General features: G+C 40.5%; 1 protein-coding gene across 1 annotated transcript; it reads left to right on the top strand.

Annotated features, from left to right (window-relative positions):
* The first annotated feature begins 79 nt into the window (after nucleotides 1–79).
* Nucleotides 80–26,058, top strand: si:ch211-159i8.4 (matrix-remodeling-associated protein 5). Its single transcript, XM_035161316.2, is given in 18 exon segments — nucleotides 80–649; nucleotides 6,260–6,385; nucleotides 6,954–7,090; nucleotides 10,817–10,946; nucleotides 11,865–12,103; nucleotides 12,340–12,491; nucleotides 13,653–16,835; nucleotides 17,053–17,318; nucleotides 17,604–17,728; nucleotides 17,730–17,878; nucleotides 17,988–18,185; nucleotides 18,296–18,814; nucleotides 18,948–19,119; nucleotides 19,809–20,069; nucleotides 20,859–20,985; nucleotides 21,276–21,356; nucleotides 22,227–23,373; nucleotides 23,781–26,058. Coding segments are annotated over 17 exon segments (7,527 nt in total). The 5' UTR covers nucleotides 80–649; nucleotides 6,260–6,298; the 3' UTR covers nucleotides 24,335–26,058.
* Nucleotides 26,059–26,344: the final 286 nt, after the last annotated feature.

A 26,344-nucleotide genomic window follows, 5' to 3' on the forward strand; every position in this document is an offset into this window, starting at 1 on the left:
AGGGAGCAAGAGGGAGGTGGAGGGACTGGAAAGGTGAAAGCATGTAAAGAGGAAAACAGGCAGAGAGGGAAGAGAGAAAAAAAGCATAGAAAGAGAGGAGGCAAAGAAAATAGAAAGACGCACAAAGGAGAGAAAGAAAGGAAATGGTGAGGAAGTGATAATGTTTCAACCAGGGAAAAAGAGACAAAGCGTTTAAGGGAGGGAGAGCGAGGCGTAGGTGAAAGCAACGAGAGGGAGCGAGTGGGACAGGAGATGAGAAGGTGAAGGAAGGAGCGTAGGTGTAAAAGGGGATGGAGAAGCCGCTGCATTCCACACAGTTACAGAACGAGACGAGGAAGAGGAGTTAATCTGAAATCCAGATGCCATAAGGACCAACAGAGGGTCAAACTAACACACACACACACACACACACACACACAGAAAGAGAGACTCAGAGCTCTCCTCTCTCCTTCATAGACGTCGGGACCTCGGTGGCTTTACAAGTCAGCAAACATCCAGGGACCAAAACATCAAGTGGATACTTTTTATGCCTGTTTTTCTTGTAAAACTCTGACTTTCCAGCCTCCAGTGAAAACTAAAGGATTCGTTTTTGGGGTCTTTTTTGTACTTAAACTGTTTATTTTTTTCACTCTTCTGCAGGAGTTTTCAGGTAAGTCTCTTGTGTGTGTGTGTGTGTGTGTTTTTTTTATATAATGAGAACTTACTAAATGCTCTCAGATGTAAAAGGCAACTTTAACAGAGGCTAACATTGAACGCTATTTTTTATGTGGAGATTGCACTTTAAAAAAACTTCTCACATGTTGATGCAACAGCCCGAAAGTGAATGGAGTGATTTTCTACCAGGTGTTTGAGCGTAACAGAGAGAAATGCCTGGTATCTAATTGTCATCATTCAGGGCTGTCAGTTGAGTAACTTTGAGTTGTCTGACGAGCATGAACAAGGAAGCAAAGTGACGGTTTTACATCCATATTCGTCTTTGCAACCTCGAGGAATGCCATTGGACTCCGAAATCTGATTTCTTACTTCCTGTCATGTGGTGACAGATGTGGTCAGTGTTGCTCTAATTCAACCATTGATTGACTTTTACGTCCAGAACAGTGTGAAACAGAGCCTACCTCTTACATGCATGTAACCTATTGTTGTCCACCACTCACCCCCAAAAAAAGATTGCCACATGATTGTTTTCAAAGAGCATCTGAAATTGCAAATATTTACACATGAATGACATACTGTGCACAAGGGAAGTTTGTTTACTACAACCAGTTCCCTTTGGCATTTCAATCATATTGCTACCAGTGAGCTCTTCAAGCAAACAGGCGCTGAGTATAAATACACTCAAGTATTTATTAGCCACACGCAGCATTGTTGTAACGACTAGCGGGCCAGCTTTCTGTAATAATAAGCAGAGAGGCAGAATAAAGCTTTCAAGACATGCTTATGTATGAAGCATTTAAAGTTTGTTTGAAAGCCACATGAGCATCTGCAGCCATGCAAAAACGGACAGATTTACTGCCAACGCTTAGAAGAAATCTGTAAGCAAGCTGCGCGTGAAAATAGTTAAAAATAGTTTTCAATTAGCAGCCATTCAAAGGATTTTGTTCCTGACGCCATGTATTCAGTGTGAGGGCAAAACATTGCTTTGTGAGACAAAGCAAAAAGACTAACACATTTTATAACATCTGTAAATGCAAAGAGGGCTTTTAAAATGAAAATGAAATCAGAACTCATAGAAAATAATGAAAAATGTCTCTCTATGTCATATATCTAAATAATTCCACATTAGTCATTTGTGAAAAGTAGCATACAATGTCAAAAATATATGTGTATCAGTTAGAAAATATACATGTTTAACATGGTAAATTACATTTTGGAGACTGGTTGTTATCCAGTGGTAACAATTAAGAAATTATGATGAAAGAGATTTCTGAATGAGGGTATACAGTATGGGCAGCATATGATATTACAGACTTGCATGGAAAACATGTGGGAATCATACTCGTAGTCCTCTCTTGACATGTGTTATCTTGAATAGAGCAGCTGTGACTTGGCTCTCAGTCAGTTTAATGCTTTTGACATTAAGATGTATTGGCCTCACTGAGACATTCTTAAAGGAACACACCATGCTTTAAGGAGATTAATTTAACTTTTAAATAGTTAAGAACGATTACTTACAGAAACCAATCACACTGGACGTCATGAATACAATGAATATGATGAATAAACACATGGTCATGTTTTCCTTTACTGTAGGTAATAATATCCTGATTAAACTAATATGATTTAGGTCAGACAGAGATTTCTCCATTTATACACAGATTAAACTGGGCTACTGGAACAAGTGAAAGGATGGATAAGTCAAAACCTTGCCCAGTCAAACCTTAACCAAAGGCTTGGTACTGGTTTATGTGTGTTTCTTTTCCATTGTGACCACACTTAAATTGAGATTACATTGCAAGTTATTTATGAAAATTACACAGACAGGCCTCTTTTCTAATTAAACCTCCACAGCATGATTTGGCTCATTACATGATTCAGTTAGTGTTTGAGTTTAAAGTACAGAATAAGTCTGTGATAATAAGATGGAAAGAAGTCCAAGCCATATTGTAAAAAAACAAAGGAATGTGCCAGGGAACATCTGATTTTGATAAGAAGGAGTGCTGATACGTGTAGTGCTCTGGCTCTTTTGGTGGAAGTACAGCGCTTTATCTTTGTCAGGTGAGAACCTGGGAGCGGTACTAAGTGATTCCATAACACAAAGGAAGCCTTATTTTTGTTGCTCATCTTTGTTTCTTTTTGCTATCCCCTCTTCTTATCATACTTTCCTTTCCTTTCCTTCTCTCTCTCTGTCTCCAGTGTGCTTACACAGGAGAGCTGTTAAAACCATGGAGGAGAGTCAGCACCAGTGGGAAACTAGCTTTCACTTGCCATCATAATACCCCTTCATATTGGAGGCCAACACTGAGTGGACACCTTTATTGCTTTGTAAAACCAATGTAGAAGCTGTAGCAGCAGCTTTGGGTCATACCTGAGTCTTATCATGGATTAGGGTCACGTAACAGCTAATAAACTGCACTCAATTTTCTTTCTCATGCTTTTAAAAATATACCACGTATGGCTAAACTAATATGAACAATATGGGGCATTCTTTGGGTAGGTATCCTATGACCAGGTGCTGCCTTAAAAAAAAGTACCAGTTTTTATGATACAAGTTTTTTACAAGTTTCCACAAGGTGGAAAAGTCATTAGAGAGCTGAGGCCCCAGGTTCAAGCTCGTGTGCCACAAAGCATCCCTCCTTTTGCAGTATCCTTGACCACAGGGAAGAATCTCAAACAGCTCTAGACCTTCTGTTCTGTAGTTGACCCCTGACCTCTATGAGGACGAAAGAGAACAGAGTCCCTGTCTGTGGATAAATAAATAATTACTGTACCTTTTTTTAAATGTAAATTCACATCAGTAAGAAACATTTCTAATTTGAGCACTAAAAAGCCTCCTTACTCTACGTGCTCGGCACCAAGCATCAAACAGATATGATTAGATAATTGCTTATATTTCACTAACAGAGCGAAATATTTAATAAGTTGTTCTGGACAAAAACAAAGCAACAAGGTGAGTGAAGAGTGGATTATATTTGTCTAGTTGACTGTAAGTCGGCTCCGAATGCTAATGCTGTTTTTGTAGAACAAGCAACTGTTCGCTTACACTTTTTCAACGTAAAGAGTTCATTTCAGTGAATGCCACTGAGTTGATGCAAATTTAAGATCCAGTAAGTAGCTTGGTTGGATGGACCATGGCCGGTCCAGCCCACGTTTTTATCTCAAACTACTGCTGTGCCTGAGAACAGCCTCTTAGAGCAGGTAGTGAGGCTATAGATTCTAGTTGTAATGTTAACCCAGACAATAATGTCAAATACAGTAGGAAAAGCTATCAGTCACCCTCATGTTCATTGCAGTGGTGAGAGTGTAATATTCCAAAGCTAACATGTGTGTGGCCTTTGCCTTGTAGGACCAAGTAATAAAGAGGCATGATTTTCTTGTTATTGGCAGTATTACATTTGTTATTATTCTCACCAACTGTCACACGTTACACTGTGAAGATGGAAACAATTCATTTGATGTGTGTGCACTAGTGAAACCATCAGTGAGCCCGACCTCTATACCCTCTGTAGGTTAATGTGTTTGTCAGAGCAGGAAGTACAAACTGTGCATGCTAGTGTGTGCATGTGTGTGCGTGTGTGCGTGTGTGTTTATGTGTATGAGAGAGAGAGAGAGACAGAGAGAGAGTGTCTGATAGTAATTCAGTTATTAAAATGATACAAAATCATGATTCAGGTCTCTCTCTCTCTCTCTCTCTCTCTCTCTCTCTCTCTCTCTCTCCCTCCAACACAAACACACACGCACACATTCTTGTACCTCCATCTTAAGTACACAATTAAATGCCTAACCCTAATCTTAACCTAATTCTAACCCTGGCCTGAGAAGCAAGTCTTAACCCTGAAACAAGCCTTTTCAAAAAGTGAGGATCGGTCAAAATGGCCTCACTCCGTAAGGTCAATGCTCAAAATGGTCCACAAATATTAAAGTTAAAGTACACACACACAGCTGTTAGGTGAATTAGCCTTCCTGTGAGGAGAGAAGACAGATATACAAGTGGAAACCAGAAACCCCAAACTGGCCTCTCATGACTTCAAATATGTTCGGGTGTTGTTGGGTTTTACCTGTGAATGTTTCTCCGTCTTCTTTTCCACCCATTTCTTTCCTCCTTCACAGAGTTGACTATCAGATTAGTGTGTGCAGGGGTGTGTGTTTCAGTGAGTGAGGCTGTATGTAATTGGCATGTAATGTCCTCAAACAGCATGTTAACGTTTAAACCAACATAGCGACTGCCAAACCACCTGGCTCAGCAACAAACCACAACTGCCAATGTTGAGTGGTTGTTTTCCACAAAACTGTGAATTGTAATGAATCGTACTGCATGTCTCTTCCATTCCAGTGTTTTGTATGAGCTGTGACTTGAGACATTATTATCAACAGATGATTTGTCTATTGTGAGTCAACAAATATATCGTGATTATAATGGATAAGAGAGGATTTGCATTCCACTGGGTTACCTGAGGGAAGGTGCAGAGAAGACAGGCAGGATTTATATGAGCTGGGGTTCATAGCTCCTGGAGGGCAAATAGTTTGGTATAAAGAGAGCTGCTACTGTTGTCAATATATTCACTTAAGGAGTGTTTTCTCACACGTTAACTTTCTCTCTCGGTCCATCAAATGCTATCATGTGATTTCTTTCTTTCTTTCATTTTTTCTTTCTTTCTTTATCTTTTTATTATCTATGTCACATTTGTGGCAGTACCAGCCGAGGCCTGTGTAAAATGCTTATTAATGTGGTGCATTTTGCACGTCATTATGGTAATTTTCTCTTTAATAATCTCTAGCCCAAGCTGAAAAGTCATCTTTGCAACATCTAGTTAGGTACTTCCTTTCTAATAAGTCATTGGGTGTCAGGAGTTAAAAAAAAAAAAAGTACATATGGAGAACTATCACCCAACAAGTTTTTTGTTTTGATTTAGTGTCACCAGTCTCATAAGTGTTGATTCCATCTTCGACAGATACAGTAGCTGTTTGACTGCTCAGTTACCTGCATAACAAAACAGCAAAGTTAGCGGATTTGAAGAGTTAGATATTTCCCTAAGGAGTGGTTGGAGACTCCAAATTAGTGGTAGTGTTGTTTAGTATCTGCTGGAAGTGTATGAACTTCAACATTTTTCATAAAACTTTATAATAAAATAGCATGTCAGTGTTGTGTTCAGTGTGACTGTCCAGCCGCCAAGTGGCCAAAAAAGTCAGTTAATGCAGGTGCAGTATACTTTTTGCTAAGCTACTGTCCTCAATGACGCCTTAAATGATCTAGGGACTTTCAAGAATCAGGGTTCACTAGATGAACATGTCTAGGACATAGTGCGGTTATGGAGGTATCCATTTATTAATCTAAATTAACATTCTTCATGTTGCGCCATCTGTTCTTTGAAGTGCTTATCCTGTTCAGAGTTGCAGGAACTGGCAAGTGTTATTGGAGGATACGCTGTGTACAAGTTGCTTTACAATTACAACATCTACTGGAAATATGCATCAACAGCAATGGCGGTAACCGAGGGACCAGTTTATTAGTTACACTCACTTTTTTCAAAGTTTAAAATGTTAAGCTTGTTTTGACTTACTGTACATCTATGCATCTAAATCACCTCATTCCTTCCTTCAGGTGTATTGATGGCGTGAGCAGTCAGACAGCCGTCCAGTCATGGCGCTCTGGTGGTGCGCCAAGATCTGCTGCAGGTTGGCTGCAGCGTGGTTTCCTCTGCTCCTCTCATCACTGCTGTGGCAAACGGTAAATCTTCCTTGGAGCTTCTCAGGCCAGTGGTTTGTTGCTTAAATTGTGAAATAATGACTCATAACAGTCACTAACATTGTGACAGTCAAGCAAAGTTTTTTTCACTCTGAAGATATTGGGCACATGTAAATGCTGTGTGGGTCGTATTTGACACCAGTTTTCAAAAGCTGTAGCCATTAGTAAGTTAGATACATTTATTTCCTGAAATGATATTCATTCAGGCCACTGTATCATCTTTAATAAAATGCTTGCTGGAAATGAGGATAGGAGCGCAGTGTTATTACACCTGGGCTCTTTTATAGAAGCCTCGGGTCTATTTATTGCTCTTAGTATTGATTTCTTTCCAAAATCTGTCAAGTTACTACACAAGTCTGAACTCATCTGTTGGCTTGTCTTTTTCTCAACTTTTCTGAATCCACCTCTCCTCACTGCTCTCTCATTCCCCCTTGAACTCTCTTTCTCTGCCGTCTCACCTTAATTCCCGATCTCCTCCCTTGAATTACTCTCCTCTCTCACCCCTTCCTCTCATTCCGACGGCCGTCACACCTCCACTCATCACTTGAAGATCTACCCCGTCTACGCTGTCCCATCCTGCCCCCGGACCTGCAGCTGTCCAGGTGTTAAAGAGGTCCACTGTACATTCAGACATCTGACTACCGCACCAAAAACCTTTCCTAAAGATACAGAGAGGCTCAACCTGGGGTAAGACTCTATCACTGCATAAACACCCGTCCACACAGAAGCACTGAGACGCTGTTATCAAACACCCCAAGGGAAAGAAAGCTAAACACTCAACAGGATATAGTGTGGAATGTGGTGTAGGTAATTTGTCAGAGAAATGTTTTCGCTAGCTAACATATTATCATCAACGCCTCATATCACTTACACACAGAAATGATGAGCTAAGTGCTTTTTGATTGGTGATATAGCCTTTTGACTGTTCTTTTCAGATCATATTTTAATACCATGGGTCCTGCAGATAATTTACTCTCTTGCCTCAGTGGGTGGGATCATGAGAACATATAGCTGCTTGCGAAAAACACAAAAGAAGAAGTGTCACCAGCGATGTCGTCTCCACGTAGACCGCGGTGAAGTTTATTTGACAAAATCTCCTTTAAATGCAGAATACAAGGTCTTAGCATCAGCATGTGGTACAAAACTACGGGAATATATCTCTTAATCACTTCCATGTGGGTCTTTGTATTGTGGACGGAGCATTCACTGCCCTCCCGCACAGCAGAGAAACGGCCCAGCTTCTGTTTTCTATATAACAAATTGTCTAATAATTGTCTCCAAACAATCCATATTTACATGGCAAAACAGAGCTGCTCGATTGATCATAGAAGACTTTTCATTTGCATGCAAGGCTCTATTTTGGCAATCGCTGCATTTCAGGTACATTAAATGTGTGCATAGTGTAGCTCCTCAACTCTTTGATATGATAAAGCATTTGATATGTCACAAAAGCTACTGTATGTAGCTCGGAACAGGAGATAAACTGTCTCCATATGTGCTCCTCTACTCTGGATAACAATGCATTCCGAATAATAAACCCAAACAAAATGACTATGCTGGTTTATATCATTTCACAACAGTTAAATTAAATGATGATTATTAAATTAAATTACCCCCTTACTTTTTATTAGATTTAACACAATTTACTTTCCAGAAACTAGGCTAGCTTATAAATTGAATACAAAATAACTATCAGTTTTTATGGCTGGTTGAGTCATCAGCCATTTGCCCAGGCGATACTGCTTTTTTTCATGTGCCTGCGCCTCCACTTTTTCCCCAGCATTCCCTGGATTTCCCCTCGAAATCACAATAGCAAAACGAATACTTGTTTTCTCCGCTTGGTTTTGAAACAGAAACAGGGAGCTTTCCTGTACTGAAGTCAACGTAGTAACAAAATAAAACAAGACTCTCGAATTTGGTTTTGACACAAGAACCAAAGGGGAAAAAAATGGGAATCCTGCTGGATTCTGTTAAGATTTGTTGTTGAATACAAAACGTCTTGGTATTGTGAAAACCAGGTTTGATGATGCAGGTCCGGTTCAGACCGGGCCTTTTGCTGATTGTCTTCCCAACTATGACCCCATTTCACACTTGTGTTGATCTACCATTAAAGACTAAATGCACCACATACCTCCCCCCAAAAAAAAAAAATTTTTAATTGAACGATAAATGTATTGAGGTCAGTAATAAGTTTAGCGAACAGCCAGCTGCAAAAAATGAATGATTTATTTTCAGCAGAGCAAACATTTGGAGAGTAACCAAACCTTTAGGGAGCTAACAGGCTCTGCCTTTCCAAACACTCGACCACCCTGCTAACTGAGGTGCAGCCCAGGGGGATTTACCCTCTAATGCAAACCTTTTGGTATACATGTTCACACCAGACATGTTTGGAGTGTTTTATTTACACTCTGGGGTCTGTTTCCCTTTAGTTTGGGGTTAAAGCAGTGCTGTTTGAAAATAAAAGAAAACCGCTCTAATACATGTAAGTTTCCATCCTCTTTCAAAGGGACCATTGTGCTGAATGATCAGTGAGTGACATAGAGGATGGTGTGGACCACCTACAGGACAGGGATTAATGGCTGTGAGGAGATACATGTGGACGTCTAATTGCCAGCAGTTCATCATACTTAGAGAAGCTGTGACTCCAATGGGTTTTCAAATATTTCTCCATGTGCTCATACATGAAACGGTGATGAAGAAGAGCACAGATGAGTCTGCCTTGAATAAAGCTTAAATGAGATTAACTTGCTTTAATGTGGCTGAACACAACAGATCATTAGGTACTTAGACTGTCCCCTTAGTGTTTATTTTTGTGTTGCAAGGTTTGGTTCATTTGCATCTGGGTAGTGCTGGACCTTGCCTCTACATAGACAAATTCACCCAAGGTAATTGGAATAAGAATGTAGTATTTGATGCTTAAGGAGCTTCAAATAAAATGAAGTGCTTGTTGGATTGTGTAACTGCATCTGAAACCCCTCTCTGATGTCTAACCTGGGGCACTTGGTCTAGAGATCAACAGAAAACCAATCACCAGCTATCTTGATAATGTTTTGATAAATGTGATTGTGATGCTTTTTTTGTTGTTGTTTTTTCAAGGTTTTGTTGGCCTAACAACCAAGCTAATTGTATATAATAATTATTGAGCCATTTATTTGGCAAGTCTACTCTTCTATCAGTCTATCACACATTTGACACATAGTCCTGTGTCAATATGCCCCTTTACAGTGCACAGACCTGCATCCCCTTACCAATTCATTCAAATTACCCTGCATCCTATACCTTTGAGACGGTCATCTTATTGTTTCAGTGTTCGGTGTTAAACGTCCTGGCTATAGATGTTTTGAATAAAAATACAAAAGGGGCCTAATAAGGTGATTGTCGAGCTATGGACTAGCTTCAATCTGCCTGGAACTCCTATATACAGGAAGAATTCAACATCTTTTCTTACTGTATATTAGCAACGCATTAACACTTTCAGGGATCAAAGTTTAGTTTGAAGCAGTCACTAAGAATATGTGCACTCATGCCATCGAAAGATGCTCAGGATGAAAGTGACCTAGATTATATATTGCAAGCTGGATGTGTTATTGACGGCAAAGGAAAAACGCAACCTTCTCCCATATGTGTTCAGTTGGGTAGGGATAACTGCAGCCAGGGAGTGTTGTGTGTGTTACAGCCCAGGAACTCACTACAAGAGAGTCAACTGTGTTCGACATTACTGTGTTGATTTGACCTGGTTCCTGTAGTTGGAAAGGCTGAGTAACAGTTACACTCAAATCTGTCAAGCACTGTCAGCCCCTGCCAACAGACTGTGTCCTCTGCTGAAGCTTCTGTTCATTTGATAAATAATGATGAATAATGTTTTGGCTCTGGCATCTACAGTATGGCTGTAGAAATCTGAAGATTCCATCAAAGGTTCTTCTGTAACTCTTTGAGTTTTGACTGCTGGTATAATCAAGGTGGTACCAGGGCCACATACCCCTGCTGCTTTAAATATTATATTGATGAAGTTTAAAAGAGGGAAAAACAAAGCCTTTTATGAGTGTATGTGTGGGTAAATGTGTGTGTGTGTGTGTGTGTGTGTGTGTGTGTGTGTGTGTGTGTGTGTGTGTGTGTGTGATTCCTCTGCCATGCACATGGTGAACTTTTAAGAGGAATAATAAGGACATCATTGGGGGATTGGGGGGGTTAAAGGTTGACTGAGGTCTCTTTGACATACCGCTTTCCCTCTTTCCATTCAGCATTCCTTACACCTACCTTTTCCCTTCGTTTGAAAGGTCACATCAACCCAGACACGTTTGCAAGCACCGACTGTTAATTTTAGCTTCCCTTCCTACTGACCCCCAATGACCCTTTGTTACTCTTTCAGTCCTGTATAGTAACTCATCCTATTTATTTTCTCTTTTCTGACAGATATAACAGCCTGACGGAGGTTGAGGGTTCAGAATTCAGGTCACTACGGCAACTGGAAATGCTCATGTTGCATGGCAACGACATTAACACAGTCCACCCTGGGGCATTTTACAGCCTTAGATCACTCCAGGTAGTGTATGTGTGAGTGTGTGCGCCAGGCCATAAAACTACAAGTACCAATACAATTATTCTAATGTGTCCTCGATGTCATTTCTCATTTTTAGGGGTAAAGATGATTGCACTTTATATAATTATAAAAATGCAGTTACATATACAGTTTTATTTGTGTGTGCACGTGTGTGTGTGTGAAATTGAAGAAATTAAGAAAATTCCGGATTCTGCATCTCATCACGTATGGCAGCCATTTCATTCCAGAGTCTATTGAATTTGTAATTTGAAAGAAATATTGTACATAGTCTAAATAATATAACATAATGTTCATTATATTTAATGGTAAAACCAGCGCAACTGATAATACAGAGCTGTATATATAAAACCTTTACATTCAGCTTTCTTCTGACTGAGCACTCAGATTCTTGTTATATTTTTTGTAGCACTGGACCTTAAACCTGAACCAAAATGGATCCAAGAGCTAGTTGGCCATTAAGAATTAAATTGATTTAATCAGGGGTTCCAACAGATCCAAATACTCATGCTTGCTAATGGGCTTCTTCAGTCTGTGTTAAGTCCTCTGAGAGCATCTGTTGTCGAGATCTGGCTTCAGATCATTGTTGGAACAATTTGGAGCCCAATAGAACAGTATTAGGCCATAAGTGGAAATTAAATTTTAATACCAAGTTTATTTTTGCACAACAAACATGTGTAAACAATGTGTAAAAGCACAAATAGAAGAAGTGAACCACACAGGGACTGGCTAAAAGTGTGGTTCTCTTTTCTAAGGCAATTGTATATCAGAGCTGTGGTTCTGAGTTTGAGTCCCTCTGTCACCCAATGTTGCTAAATTTCTACGCAAGGAGAAAACTAAGATTTCTGAAGAAGTTTGAATGTTCACTAAATGTGAGTATAACACAACCTTTCTTGTTTCCAGATCTTGAAGCTGAGTTACAACAAGCTAACATCAGTGAATCCTGGACTGTTTGAGGGTCTTGTTGGTTTGATCCGTCTCCATCTGGACCACAATCTTATAGACTTTATAGAGCCGTACTCCTTCTCTGGCCTGACCTCGCTGAAACTTCTGCAGCTGGAGGGAAACCTCCTCAAAGACATCCACCCTCACACCTTCATTACAGTGTCACTACTAGGAAGCTTTTGGACCTCTGGTCTCAAGTAAGAAATCAAACAATATCTTAAATATTGCTCATATTGTGGGGAAATTAAAACCACCTTTTTGAAATAACCTAGGTCATATAAATGTTGTACCTCCAATTTAATGACATGAAGGTCTAGTAGAGACCCTGGCTTGTTTGTTGGACTTGTTTCACTGCATGCAAGGATAGGCCATTCCCCCTTGTTAGCCTGCAGACCAGTAAGTACAGAAATTGATATAATGTTTTTTGTCTCAGACACTTACACCTGTCAGACAATCAGTTGGAGCAGCTCCCTGCCGCAGCACTGCAGACTGCTCCCAGGCTCGAGCTCCTCTCTCTTCATGGTAATCCCTGGACCTGTGACTGTCACCTTCACTGGTTGGTAGAATGGAGTTCCAAACATGAAGGTAAGGACACAAGAATTAATTCTCTAAACTCATTTCCTTACCTTACAACTTAATGTACGTTGACACTTTTCCTTAATTATTCAAATTTGTGGTTCCAAAAACAGATAACAATAAAGTTCTATTCTATTTGTATTCCTGGGGGCAGAAAAAAGTATATCTGGCTAGAAATTATAGTGATGTACAGAATCCAATTATGTTAACTAACAGTTACTTATTAACACATCAAGCAGTTATCGAGCCATATTATAATTCATTTGGAGTTGCGTTTCTGTCAACCTGGTGAATGTGATTTCAATATTCACTTCATGTTCTCAGTATTTGATCATTACTCGATTCTGAGCTAACTGTGTATACTGTAACGTGTGTGCTGTTTAATGCAACCAGTGCACAGGAAGCTTTTAGACCATTTTCTCTGGAAACAGCTGCCAGCAGTGGGAGAAAACAGTGCTTTAGTGAATCAAAACGGTGAAGATGTTGGCCAGAAAGCTAAATCTGATCACTACATCTGCTGACTAGACCTCTTTGACATTGCCACATTGTTTTTTGTTTACATTTTACACTTTGTTATTATAAAATATCCATGATAGCCACTTAAAGGTCCAATATCTGTCAAAACAAATGTGAAGATGTAATGCAAGACACTGAACAACATGACTGCTAAGCTCCTACCATGGCCAAAACTCAATGTCAAACTATTTAAGTGTGTTACCTCTCTCTATAGTATCAATATATGCACAGAGAAGTTGGAGAAAGAGAGCTAAGAAAAAAGTAAACAATTTATTCAACCTTCTAAATTACATATGGAGCAAAACCAGTAAATTTATTGATAGTAGCTGTGTCTTTTTTTTTTGGATAGAAGCTAAATGGCAGATATACAACATTTTCTGACAGTACATACTTGTTAAGTTCAAGATGTTTTTCTGAAGACAAGAGATAGATTATTTTTACTTTTCTGTGCATATACTATAGAGAGAGGTAATATAAGTTAATGTTTATGACATGCTTCATTTGAAAATAGGAATATGTGACTGCCAGAGCTGTATTCATGTTTTATTTTTCACACCTTCTTTTCCTGTATCCAATCTTAATTTATTCCTTTTGTTTTTATATTCCCCAATTTATCTGATCTCTCCCTGACTTCCACTCTCCTCTTACTCCCAGGTGTAATAAAGTGTAAGAAGGAACGTGGCACCAATGAGACTTGTCCCCAGTGCGCTTCGCCTCAACCCCTGAACAGTACCCTCTTGTTAGGGTTAACTGCGGACCAGCTTACCTGTGAACGTCCAGCTCTTCGCTCCCCTCTCAAACAGTGGGACAATCCAGTGTGGGCTGAATCTGAAACAGAGCCTGACCTTCCTTACACCAGGGACTTTGAAAAACCTTTGGGCTCCTTGACTTTTGTTCTCTCTGACACCCATGGAAACCAAGCTCATGTGGCATGTAATGTTCGCCACCCTGGAGATAATTTACCTATGACCTGGACAGTAAATCCCCATTCACCTGGGGAGTTATCTGTCAATGTATCGCTGGTGACTGTCCTTGAGTGTGAGATTGATCGGGAGACATTGCAAAATCTATGGCAACTGGTTGCATATTACTATGAAAGCCCTGCTATTCTGGAGAGAGGTCAACAGAGAGGAAATGCAAGCGGAGTAACTTATCAATATTCCCAAGCTGTAAATGAAAACTCTCCATATTTCACAGAATTAAAAGGACATTTGGCAGCAGAACCCTCTTGGCTGCTTCAACCCAGAGTCACTTTGAAGCTCAACAGACAGCAGACAACGACTAAGAAACTGGTGATGGATTTCACTACTTTGATATCAAAGCATGTCAACAGTCTTCGAGGGCACGACGATGACAATGATTTCACTTCTTCCTGGGCACTGATGCGGAGAGGGACAGCGGGACGGGTTCAAACAGCTCTCGAGGGTTCAAAGGTTAATTTAGAGTGCAGTGTCACCACTTCAGATCCGGAGATTAAAGTTGAGTGGATGCTTCCAGATTTGTCTATTGTGGAAGATGCAAATGATAAGATAGAAATTTCTGAAAGAGGAGAGCTTGTGATTATAAATTCCACACTGTCTGACTCAGGCCTCTACCACTGTATGGTCAGAGCCAAAGCTGGTGTTGACCTGATGCCTTTGAGACTCACAATTAAAGAACTCTCGCTTAGCCCCACTGCTTTAAATGGTCAGAAAATTGTAGTTGAAAAGGGACATTCTTTAGCTCTTCCCTGTGATGTGACTTCAATTCAACCATTTCAAACTATGTGGTACCTGCCCAAAAATCAAATTCTACTCCCCACGCAACAGACAAGAAGAGCAGAAGTGATGGAAAATGGAACTTTGGTATTAAGGAAGCTGACACAAGAAGATGCAGGGGAATACAGCTGCTTAGCCTCAAATCTGTATGGAGTTGATATGCTATCACACATGGTGGAAGTCAATGATAAAAAGGCCTCTGAAAAGTCTAAAGTACAGACAGAGGGAGAGCAGAAGCTTGTATCAATGGACGTGGAAGAAGGAGAAGGTTCGGGGGGATATTACCAGGAAACTATACGTCCTTTTGCCACGCAGTTTCCTAAAAGTGTAGGAACTCAGCAGAGGACCCCTAATGGGTTTTCCAAAAAAATTAGAATTAAAGATGCAAAAAGAAAACCCAATAAATCAGTAAAGAAATTAGACCCTAATCTTTGGGCAGAAATACTGGCAAAAGCTAATGCTAAACCAAGTGGTTCTCTGCCTACAGAGCGATCACTAGAAGAGCCCAGTACTATAACAGTCAAAACAAGTACACCTAAACCTACTAAAACTCCTACTATGATTGTTACTACTACTACTACTAGAAACTTACTCCATACTACTACCTCTCCTGATACTACAGTAGAGCCAACAAATTCTAGAGTTAGGTCAGAGGCCCATTCTGAAAAGGACAAAGATGTTTATATCGGCAAAGACTCTGAAACACTAGAAAGTCTACCACCACCTCCTACAATTATGGAACCATCCCTAGACCATGTTAGTGGAATTACAGAAGTACCTCAATCTGTGACAGAGTCGGCTGTTATTGTTACCTTCCAGCCAGACAGACAATCTGAAAATAAGGATTTTGTAGAGGGGAGAAACAACCACAACTTTGTTCCTGGTCGGCCAAACAGGAGACGGCCCCCTTATAGACGTAGAAAACCCCCAATGAGAAGAGTCCATCCGCACCTAAACCCCTTCAAACCATTAAACAAGCCCCACACAACTGTTCTCCCAACAACAACCACCACACCAACAACTACTGCTACAACTACTACTACAACCACCACTACTACTACTACTACTACTACTACAACAGCACCTGTTCCAACCACAGCTGAAAATAATGAAAGCCTATCTGCTGAGTATCAGACAGAGGAAGATCAAGGCGAATACGATGACGAATATAATTACAAGGATAGTGACAAATTGGATGCCAAGGAAGATTTGAACAGGGAAACTCTTCACACCACCCAGGATATTGATAGTAGCCTTACCACATTTCCAACAATTACAGAAAATCTTCCTGATGTAGGCAGATCTCCAGGCAGACATAATTTACCTAATTCAAAGTCAATTGTAACTCCTGAGAAAGACAACACCCCTCATCCTACTGAAAGGACTGTTGATGAAAATGAGAAATTCACAGTCAGCCCAGAGAAACTTGAGAGACGGACGGATGAGATCAGAACACAAACCGAAGAAAAGAGCAGACACAGTGAAAATATTGCAGTAGAGAGTGAAAGGGAGATGACAACAGCAATGGAACAGCAAGAAAAACACAAAACAGTCATAGAAGACAGTGAGAGAGACACAGAACAATCTAAAAAGGAATGGGTTACACAGAACTATAATACACAGGATAGCATGCGGTTAACAACACCAAATAGGCCAAGACCAAACACTCGACCTTCATTTGAGCAAAATACGCCAACCCAAGAAGGACCTTCATCTCCTAAAGTCATGACCTCACATTCAACCAGAGGAAGAACAACAGAAGAAGTCACACAGAGTGAAGGTAAAGAAGTAAACAAGCCTAGAGCAAAACCTGAGATCCACAGTTTCCCAATAATGGACCCAATTCACCCATGGCTCCATCAGAACAAGCAGGGACGAGAGCCAACTACCAACTCCAAGACGATACACACAAATCAAGGTAGAAACACAGGAAGACAGGGGGGAGTAATTCCAGGCAGACAATCCCAGCCTCCCAGATTTGCCCCAACTACCCAGAGGCCTTCACTCTACCATCATCATCATTACTACCCTCTCTACCCCCCCTGGCCAGGTCAAAGGTCATTTCCTCATCCTAGGCAAGGTAAATGTAGTGCAATTATTTCCTTAATAAATTCTGTATTTAAATAAAGATATGATTGATACAATCTCTAAAAGACAAATACCAATGAACAAAACAATTGACATGATTACTTAATAGACAAAAAAGCCAATATTATGTTTGTTTGGTGTTGTCATATCTGACTGTTGTTGACATGTATGGATATTTATTTGATCAAATGTTTGTCGATTGTTCCTAGGTCCTGGGTCATACCCTGTGCCCACACATCGACCCTGGTCTCTGCCCCACCCCTGGACTAAAGGCCACATTGTCACCAACAGACCAGAAATCACTGCTGAAACAGTCAGACCCACAGCTACAGCCTTTGGAACAACCAGAAATCCTCAATTCACACTCCCTAATCCCCAGATATCACATAATCACCATCAAAATCACCACGTGGATGGCAGGACCCAAACCATAGATCAACTGTTTTTGTCAAGGCTTAGGAACAGATACAGACAGGTATGACGAGTGATGTGCTCGGGAGTGTGCATTATCTTTCCCATTTTCTAATTGTGGATCTATATGTGGACTAAGTGCTAAACATGAATTCACCTCATAGAGGGTAACTTTATAAATCCATGACACAGCTACTGAAATTATTTGAATTAGAAACTGTAAATAATCAGTTGGTGTAGTAAAGGTGGTGTCACTCATGTCATACCATTCAGCTACGATTCCTTTGCCAATGATGGCTAGGATAACGTATCAACAATGTATAGTAATTGATGACTTTAATTGTTCCAGGCACAACTTGAGCGCATCGCTCAACTTGGGAGGATGGTGACACCCAAACCTCGCACAAACTACTACAATCCTCTATCCCCAATTGCACCTAAACCTAACCCACCATCCTTGTACAGACCCTACACTACCACCAGCAACTACCTACATTTACAACTTGCAACCTCCAAACCCTGCTAAACCTACATCATCATCATCCTCTGGTTTCATCCCAACCCCACGCCCATATCACCCAACTACCCCTGGCGTGCTGCATGGAAGTTGGTGGCCTGTTGGAGGTAGGTACACAGATATAAGCTATGAATTTATAATGGTAAAAGAATAATAATTATTTTTAAATAATGATGATTAAATTCTTACTGTTTAAAATTGTTTCGTTTGAAGCAGGACGAATCAGCTCTCGTCGGCCAACAGCTGCCCCACCTTTTCCATGGAGGTTTGGAGCTGGAAGTGGTGGGATGAAGCCACGCATCACCACAATAGCAGCAGCTAGTGTTTCGGTACTTGCAGAGAGTGATGTCTTCCTGCCCTGCAAAGCAACAGGAAATCCAGAACCTTCCATTGCATGGACCAAAGTCTCCACAGGTAAAAGATTGACGGTCTATTGTTGGAACTTGGGTCAGATCTCTCTGCTATAATTTATTTTTTGTTACTCAATGTGGGCACCAGATTAAACTTTTCTGTTTCTTTGTCAGGTGCCACCATCCCAGCAAACAGCAAGCATGGCCTCCGTTTTGAAGTTTTCAAGAATGGAACTTTTGTTATTAAAAACATCCAGCTTCAGGATCGAGGCCAGTACCTCTGCACAGCCCAGAACCGGTTTGGATCAGATCGCATGGTCACTACCTTAGCTGTCCAGACTGAGGCACCCAAGATCCAACCACCAAAGTCCACAGATATCGCCGTCTACTTAGGGAAAGGTCTGACTCTTGGCTGCCTTGCCTCCGGAAAACCGCCAGCCCAAATTTCCTGGATTCTTCCAGACAGGACATTTGTTCGTGAAGTTGGGAGTGTTCACACTCTTCTCACTCCAATGTCTCTGCTTCAAAATGGAACCCTACAAATATTTTCTGCCAATTTCTCCAACAAAGGGGACTATAAATGTATAGCAAGTAATGCAGCAGGTGCTGATACAATTACGTATCATCTCCATGTGGCAGCTCTGCCTCCAAGCATTAGTGAAGGAGCAATGGATACTGTTATCATTCAGCCAGGTATGGTACAGAAATTTGAATTCATACAAACAAATAACTTTAATATGACGTTTTTCTCATCATATGGTTGCACTGCAGAATGTTTACAATGTCAAAACAAGTAATCTAGATTAATACAATCCCATCTAACCAGGCAGGAGTGTGTATATCCACTGCTCTGTGAAAGGCGAACCAATGCCTGCTCTGAAATGGATGCTCCCAGCAGGTGTCCATGTAAAGCCATCGCAGTTTCTGGGACGCAGGCTGTTTGTTTTCCCTAACGGGACACTACTTGTGAAGGAGGTTTCGCCATCTGATGGCGGGAGGTATGTATTTCATTAAATTTAGAGTAATGATGTACAATGACAATTTGTTCTCAATCTTACACTTATCACTTACATCAAACAATATATTTATGATTTATGTATTTCACAATTTACCGATGTAAAGCTTTTGTTATGTTATGTTAAGCCTTATAGGTAAGCAACAGAGGTTAGGGTTAGATCTGTTTGATCCCGCTTAGGCTAGGTGCAAAGACAGCATTAGTTTCAGACAAGATTTCTTAAGCAGTAGTTGAGTGAGATTTTATTATGTGTTCGTATAACACAATGTACTGCTAATGTTAAAAAGCATTACTATTCAAACTTCTAAAGAAAACAAAGCTAACATTTGTTATTTTTATGACAATAACAGCCCTGAAAGTTTCCAAAGAGTCACCAGCAGTAAGGTTTCATATAAGTGATGAAAAGTGGCACTGGAAATTACTCTTACTTAATCTTTTATCCTGTGCTGCCCCTCAAATAGCATCAGAGTTCAGTGGTGTCCTCCCAGGCCTCATGGCTGGATAGGACTGAAAGATTATTGAACCAGTTAAAGAACAGCTGAGCTGCACTACACAGAGGCCCTGCCTCTGGAGAGTTTGCCCACTTACTGTAATGACCATGCTTAATATTGTTGCTCTTTGTCATATTATGGAATGGCTTGCGAATGGCAACCATCTGAATCTTTTTCACAGGTACGATTGTGTGGCCACTAACACTGTTGGAATAGCCAAAAGGACTGTCCAGTTGGAGGTAAGGGCAGATTCTCCCTCCCTCTTCCACCAGCCTCCTATTCCCATTCCTCCAACCCACCGCCATGCTGTGCCATCCCGGCAACACTCTGTCTCCGCCATGTACGGTTCTGCTGTCTACCTCCACTGTCCAGAGTCTACCGGATCCACAAGAGGGACCATCTGGCAGCTACCCTCAAAGACCATTCTGGAACATAGATACACGTAACTGAAATATCTACTTTTGTAACGCCATGAAGCAGTATACCACTGAAAACAATTATAATTACATTAAATTACACTAAAGTAAGAGAGACACACAAGGAAAGAAGTTAAGATATAACAAGAATTGAATAACTAAGAGCGCAAAAACAAACAAACACAGAAGACAAATCCCAACACAAGGAAAACAAGGTAAACGTCCATAATATGACAACTCCATACAACAGAAAATCTTATGTCCAAGAAATTATTTCAGAAATTCACAAGAGTTCCCCAGAGGGCAGAACCACAACTGTTCCACTCTTTATGTTTTGTCACTTTGCTGCAAACTCTTTTGTCCCTGTCAGGATCCTGTAGAATTACGACTCTGGATGTCTAATGATCTGATTGGTCAGTATTTGGGTGCTTAAAAAGTTTTGGTCTGATATTCAGAAGTTAACCGGTTCTGGAGCAGGTTCAGTGTCTATCATTAGTTAGGTGAATTTCCCAGTAAGAAGTTAAACACCGTTTAAAACATCCAAATCCACAAATTCTGCTTCATAGTACAGGCCACTTGTCAGGGGAAAATTGTTGGTGGGAATTTATGATGTCACAAAAATATAGTTATCTGTCTCAAATGGGTACAGGAGCTACAGTATAGTGTGGTCTGTCAAACCCAGATTGTCGACACCCACATAGACCTGACAGGAAGTCTGATCAGAAAACAGTACTGTGGTAGGACTTAAGGTGTGAGGTGACTTTTAACTTGACTGCTCTAATATCAGCCTCATTTTCTTCTCCATCTATTTCCAGTCCAGAGAGACCAATTAAAGTTTTCCGTAATGGGACTCTGAGGATTCTTCAGCTAACAGAGCTAGATGGTGGAAATTATCTGTGTGTCTACCAGCGGCCCAATGGAGAAGACATGGAGCTCTTCCAGGTAGTAACAGGACGGATACTAACGACAAGTGGATTCATTTCACTGCTAACTGGCTGAGAATACAGGACAATTGTTCATTCAGAATCCCTGTGTTGTTGGTCAGTCAATGTTGTCTTCATGTTGTCGTCAGTCTAACATGTCTATACAGGCTGATTCCTTGAGCAATTAGTAAAGAAAAAAGCTTTTATTTAATATATATTCTTGGGAAAAGTAGCTGTGGGTCTGTCTCTGTATTTTTTCACTGAATTTTTCTTTCTTATTAAGGGTAATTTCTGTATTTGTTTTATCAGCTGGAGGTGTTGATGACCGCCCCCAGAATCGAACATGTGAGAACTGCACAGACCAAGGTCACATTTGGAGAACATTTCCAGGTATTTGTGGGGGGCTGACCTCAAGGTCAATTTAAAGTAAGATAGGCTGCATAGAATATTACAGGCACTATTCCTTATCACCTCATTTTTAAAAATGTCATCTTATAATGAGTAATCAGTGTCTTTTTTAAGTAAAACATCTCAAAGCAATATCATTGTATTTGTCTGGTCACCTGTGGCCAGCAGAGCAGACTGTAAACACTTGACATACTAACACCCTATAAATTTCATGTTTTCCTATTCTCCAAACTAGAAAACTCTGGTCAATATCATTAGTTTAGAGTTGTGGTTTGGAACACCTGACAATATAAATCCAATATTCATTCTCCTTTTAACTCAGTTTTGGTCTGTCTGCTGTTTAAGCGTCATGGTCAATAAAGCTGTGATCAGACATGAATTCCAGAGAATGTTCACACAATTGGGACTTTCTCCGGAGTTTGCCTTACACATAAGAACAACGCAGCAGGGGATGCACCACTCAAACACGTTTACAACAATATACAAATCTCCAGAGCTTTCAGGCAACATGTTTTTGTTTACAGAACATCGATACTGGTGTCGGCTCTTATCACTAAAAACTTGACATCATCGGCTGTGATTTCTACTTGTGCGGCTCTGCTTTTTCAATGGATAGATTTTTTTTTTTTCTTTCATTTTTGAGTCTGTTGCGTGTCAGATTACTCATCAAGATACCTATTCCCCCACAGTGAATCATCGGGAGGATCTCCTGCTGTGTTCTCAAATGGGCTTATTTAGACATTCAATAATTTAAAAGACACAACTAACCAATGGTACAATACAATAATACAGTTTTGACATTTATTTTTCTACCACATCCACTAATATTCCTCCTCCATTTTTTCCATATAGGTGGACTGTGTTGCAACAGGCCTCCCTGATCCAGAGGTTTCCTGGGGTCTTCCTGACGGAACTTTAGTCAACAATGCCCTTCAGTCAGATGACAGTGGCCTTCGCAACCGTCGCTATGTTATCTTTGGCAATGGAACTTTACTTCTCCAGCAGATGGGAAGAAAAGACGAGGGTGACTACACTTGCTATGCCAAGAACAAACTGGGAAAAGATGAAAGAAAGGTCAGCGTCAAAGTGGGTCCAAATGCTCCAAAGATTAGACTAAAATCACAATCTTTGGTGACAGTTAAGCTGGGAGAATCTGCTAAATTGAGTTGCCAGGCAACAGGTGAGCCTATTCCAAGAATAACGTGGATCTCACCACGAAATGATGTGATACCTGTGTCAACAGACAAGTTTCACATTATGGACAATGGGACATTAGTATTGAAAAGGGTGAGACTTGCCGATGAAGGGAAATATGCATGTGTGGCACGAAATTCTGCAGGTGATGATATTAAAAACATGAAACTTGAAGTTGAACCCCAGGAACCTTTCATCAATGGTATGAAAGGCAAAAGTACCTCAAAGGTTTTGGGTGTTTCCTACCAAACAGTGCTTCTGGATTGTAGAGTGGAAGGAAAACCCGAGCCAAAATTCTTGTGGGTTACTCCTTACGGCCACTCACTCACAAAACCCTACCTTGGTGGTCGCTTCCAGGTACATCAAAACGGGAGCTTGGAACTGAGAGGGGTTAGGAAAACAGATGAAGGAAAATACATGTGTGTAGCTAAAAACCATCTGGGTGAATCCTCTCTCCTTGTTGAATTGGAGGTGGCATCACTCGCAGAGAAACCAAGCTTTGCTGTTCCCAATATTGAAATCATACCAATAAAGCAAGATGGTGCGGAACTGATCTTGGAGTGTCCTGCTCGTGGCAAGCCGAACCCGGAATTTGCATGGGTGCTACCCAACGGGATGTTGTTAACACCTGGTGTTAAGCTCCAACGTTTCACCCATCATTTGGGTAATGGAACTTTACGGATCTCTCAATCGGTTGCAACTGACAAGGGAGTCTACCGGTGCCTAGCAAAAAATGTGGCAGGACAAGCAGAAAAACGTTATGCGCTGGAAGCAGGCAGAAGGCCGGTGATCAGGGGTTCCACAGGTACGTTTTTGCATGTCAAATTTATGAAGAAACAATCTCTTTAGTTTTCATCAAGATAAGGGCTAAGTGCACTTTCAGACCTAAATACTACATTTGCTCTCGTCAGTGGATGGGTCAGAAAACTTGTTCCTTTTTTGCATTGGTGTCGTTTTTTTCACTCAATAAAATTTCAAATAACCGAAATGTATAACTAAAAGTCAGAACATTCACTGTGATCACTAGATGTGTCAGAGAGGTAAAAGATCCTTAAGAAGATTCCATCTGCCCAAATATCAACACTGACGTTGACATCTGTTAGCTGTTTGCTCGTCTGCATCTATTGTGGATATCTTAATTGTGATGTATATGTTGGTGTATCTGCGAATTTTGCATGACATCTACTTAATCTTACAATTTTACTTTTACAGGTGGAATGAAGATCACTTATGGCCTTAATCTCAATTTGCCTTGTACTGTTGATGGCTGGCCACAGGCATCAATCACATGGACTCTACCCAACGGCCTTATTTTGAACAAACATCAAACTGTTGGCCGGGTATCCTTTCTTGCCAATGGGACCCTCCAGCTCAGGCAGGTCACCACCTTTGACAAAGGAACATACGTCTGTAAAGCCTTCAACTCTTTTGGCTCATCAACGCTATCCTACCCAGTTGCAGTGATGGTTTTCCCACCACGCATAACCAATACGCTAACCTCAATTACAAGAGTAAACCGGGGATCATCGGTGACATTAAATTGTGTTGCGACTGGTATTCCCAAGCCTGATATTTCATGGACGTTGCCTGGACGCACAACGCTGGTTCCACATAACCGGTTCACAATGCAGGGAGGGATCCACATGACAGAAGAGGGTAGTCTCGTCTTACAGAGCTCTGTGCTCATGAACTCTGGTATTTACAAATGCAATGCCAAAAACGCACTTGGAACAGACTTCAAATCTACATACCTACAAGTAGTCTGATTACAGCTACTCTCTAATGGGAATGTCTCATAGGAGAATTAAGACTGAATCAAGATTCCTTCATCAGGATTTTCACATACTGCACATGATTCCCTCACCATATCACAGGTGGTATTGAGAAAGAAGTTTCCACTGGACAATGACGCATCAAACTCTAGTGAACATTGACCTTTTATACCTGTGCTTTTTTGTTTTAAAGTATATATGTTGAAGTGTTTTAATTATACATTTTGAGCCTTAACATGCAATTTCACTACACAAGGTGCCTTTTGTGCTTGCTCAGATCTTTGCATTTTTGACCTTATCCCATAGATGTAATTTCACAGTGCTCTTACATGATTATATATTCAAATAATTTACTCCACTGTATTGTTTTGCTTTGACATGACAACATAAGCGAAAGAACTTCAGAATCTTCCCTCTTTGTATTAATGTACCTAACTGTAAGGTGTACCTCTTATATGCATATGGTTCTCTATGTTCTGGTAGAATCACATTTTACAGTGATTCTTTATTCATTTCCCCACTAAGCAAAGGTTTGATCTCAATAGTCGACAGTAATGAGGAGTGGGATGTCATAATTCCTGTATGTGGGTTTGTCATAAAGTATTCTACTCAAGTGTTTAAGTGGCATATTTAAGGAACTTTTTATGTGCAAAATACCTATGTTGTGAGCTAACTGTTAAACTAACACGCACATGGGAACATTTGTAAGTATATAATTTATGAGTAAAAAATACGGTACAGAAGTATGTATTGTTTTGTATCTGTCGATCGCCTTATTGTTGCTGTGCTAAAATAACAAAGCATTGAGTTTTAACCTGTTTTAAATCAAGCCTGTTTGAATTTTAAAATGGCCGTCAAATCAGTCCATCAGACTTGCTGTGATCGGATTCACTCCCAGTTAAATTTTTCAACTTGCAGTTAGGGGTGGGTGGCCTTTAATAATATCACAATATTGCTTCCTTTTGGGAAGGTTGACGTGATCATACCACGTTTTGGGAGAAGAAGCCTGTCAAGTCTCATGATATCTTTAAATCTCACACTAGTCTTGTCGTTAATGGTCTGGCAGCGGTAAACGATGCCTGAATTGACAATGTGTGGTTTTGGGACATGCTCCACTGGGGCTGGTTTGCATAATAGACTAGTAGTGACAAATGGTCAGGTCGGGTTCTATCACGTTAGCTGGGCTATCTTCAACTTGATTTTTAACAGTGCACATGTAATCGGTGTGTCAGTGCAGCTTACATTAAGCTTACATTAACTGCATCGGGCTCAAGTCAGGTCCGAAAGAAAAATTGAAAAGCGTCTCTGCAAGTTGACTCCCAGGCTTGGACAGGTTCAGACAGGAATATGCGACCCGAGCTGCACTCTATATTGAATAACACTGTAGTTTGCTCTGTGCTCTGGATGATTTAAAACTGAGACAACAGACCCCACCATTTTAAGAGTTCAGTTTGGCTGCTCCTTTTTTACCACGCATCCTGCATTGTCACACCGGTGATGACTATCACACCAGTGTACCGCTCACCCCTATGTGCAGTTATGAGAAAAGAGAAAACACATGTTTTAAATTAACTGTATGAACTTGCAATTAGCGTCTGATAATAAATGATCTACGTCACCATGCTTGTAAAACCAAATGTGTTTTGGAGACTTGCAGATTAACTTCCTGGTTTGACTCGGCTTTGTGTGTAATAAAGTGAAATTTGTGTGAGATGTTACAAGTAACCTCATTCTGACTTTTCTATCCTGTGTTTGGCTTTCAGTCGTGAGCTTGTGATCAGATCAAATGTACATTCAGATTAATTTAGCATCTGAATGGTACTGTATGTGCGTGTGTGACATATATCTCAATATGAGCTGTTAGTTTTTATGCATATGGTTGTGAGATCTACACTCTTATTAAAGTATTACACAGGCAGACTTAACCTTATTTTGCTCATTCATAAACCCTGTAAATGCTTGAGTGGCAGCTGCTGTCGGATCAGTTTATCACACAAAGAAGCC

The sequence above is a fragment of the Hippoglossus stenolepis genome, chromosome 7 (genome assembly GCF_022539355.2).
Source record: "Hippoglossus stenolepis isolate QCI-W04-F060 chromosome 7, HSTE1.2, whole genome shotgun sequence".
NCBI lineage: Eukaryota > Metazoa > Chordata > Actinopteri > Pleuronectiformes > Pleuronectidae > Hippoglossus > Hippoglossus stenolepis.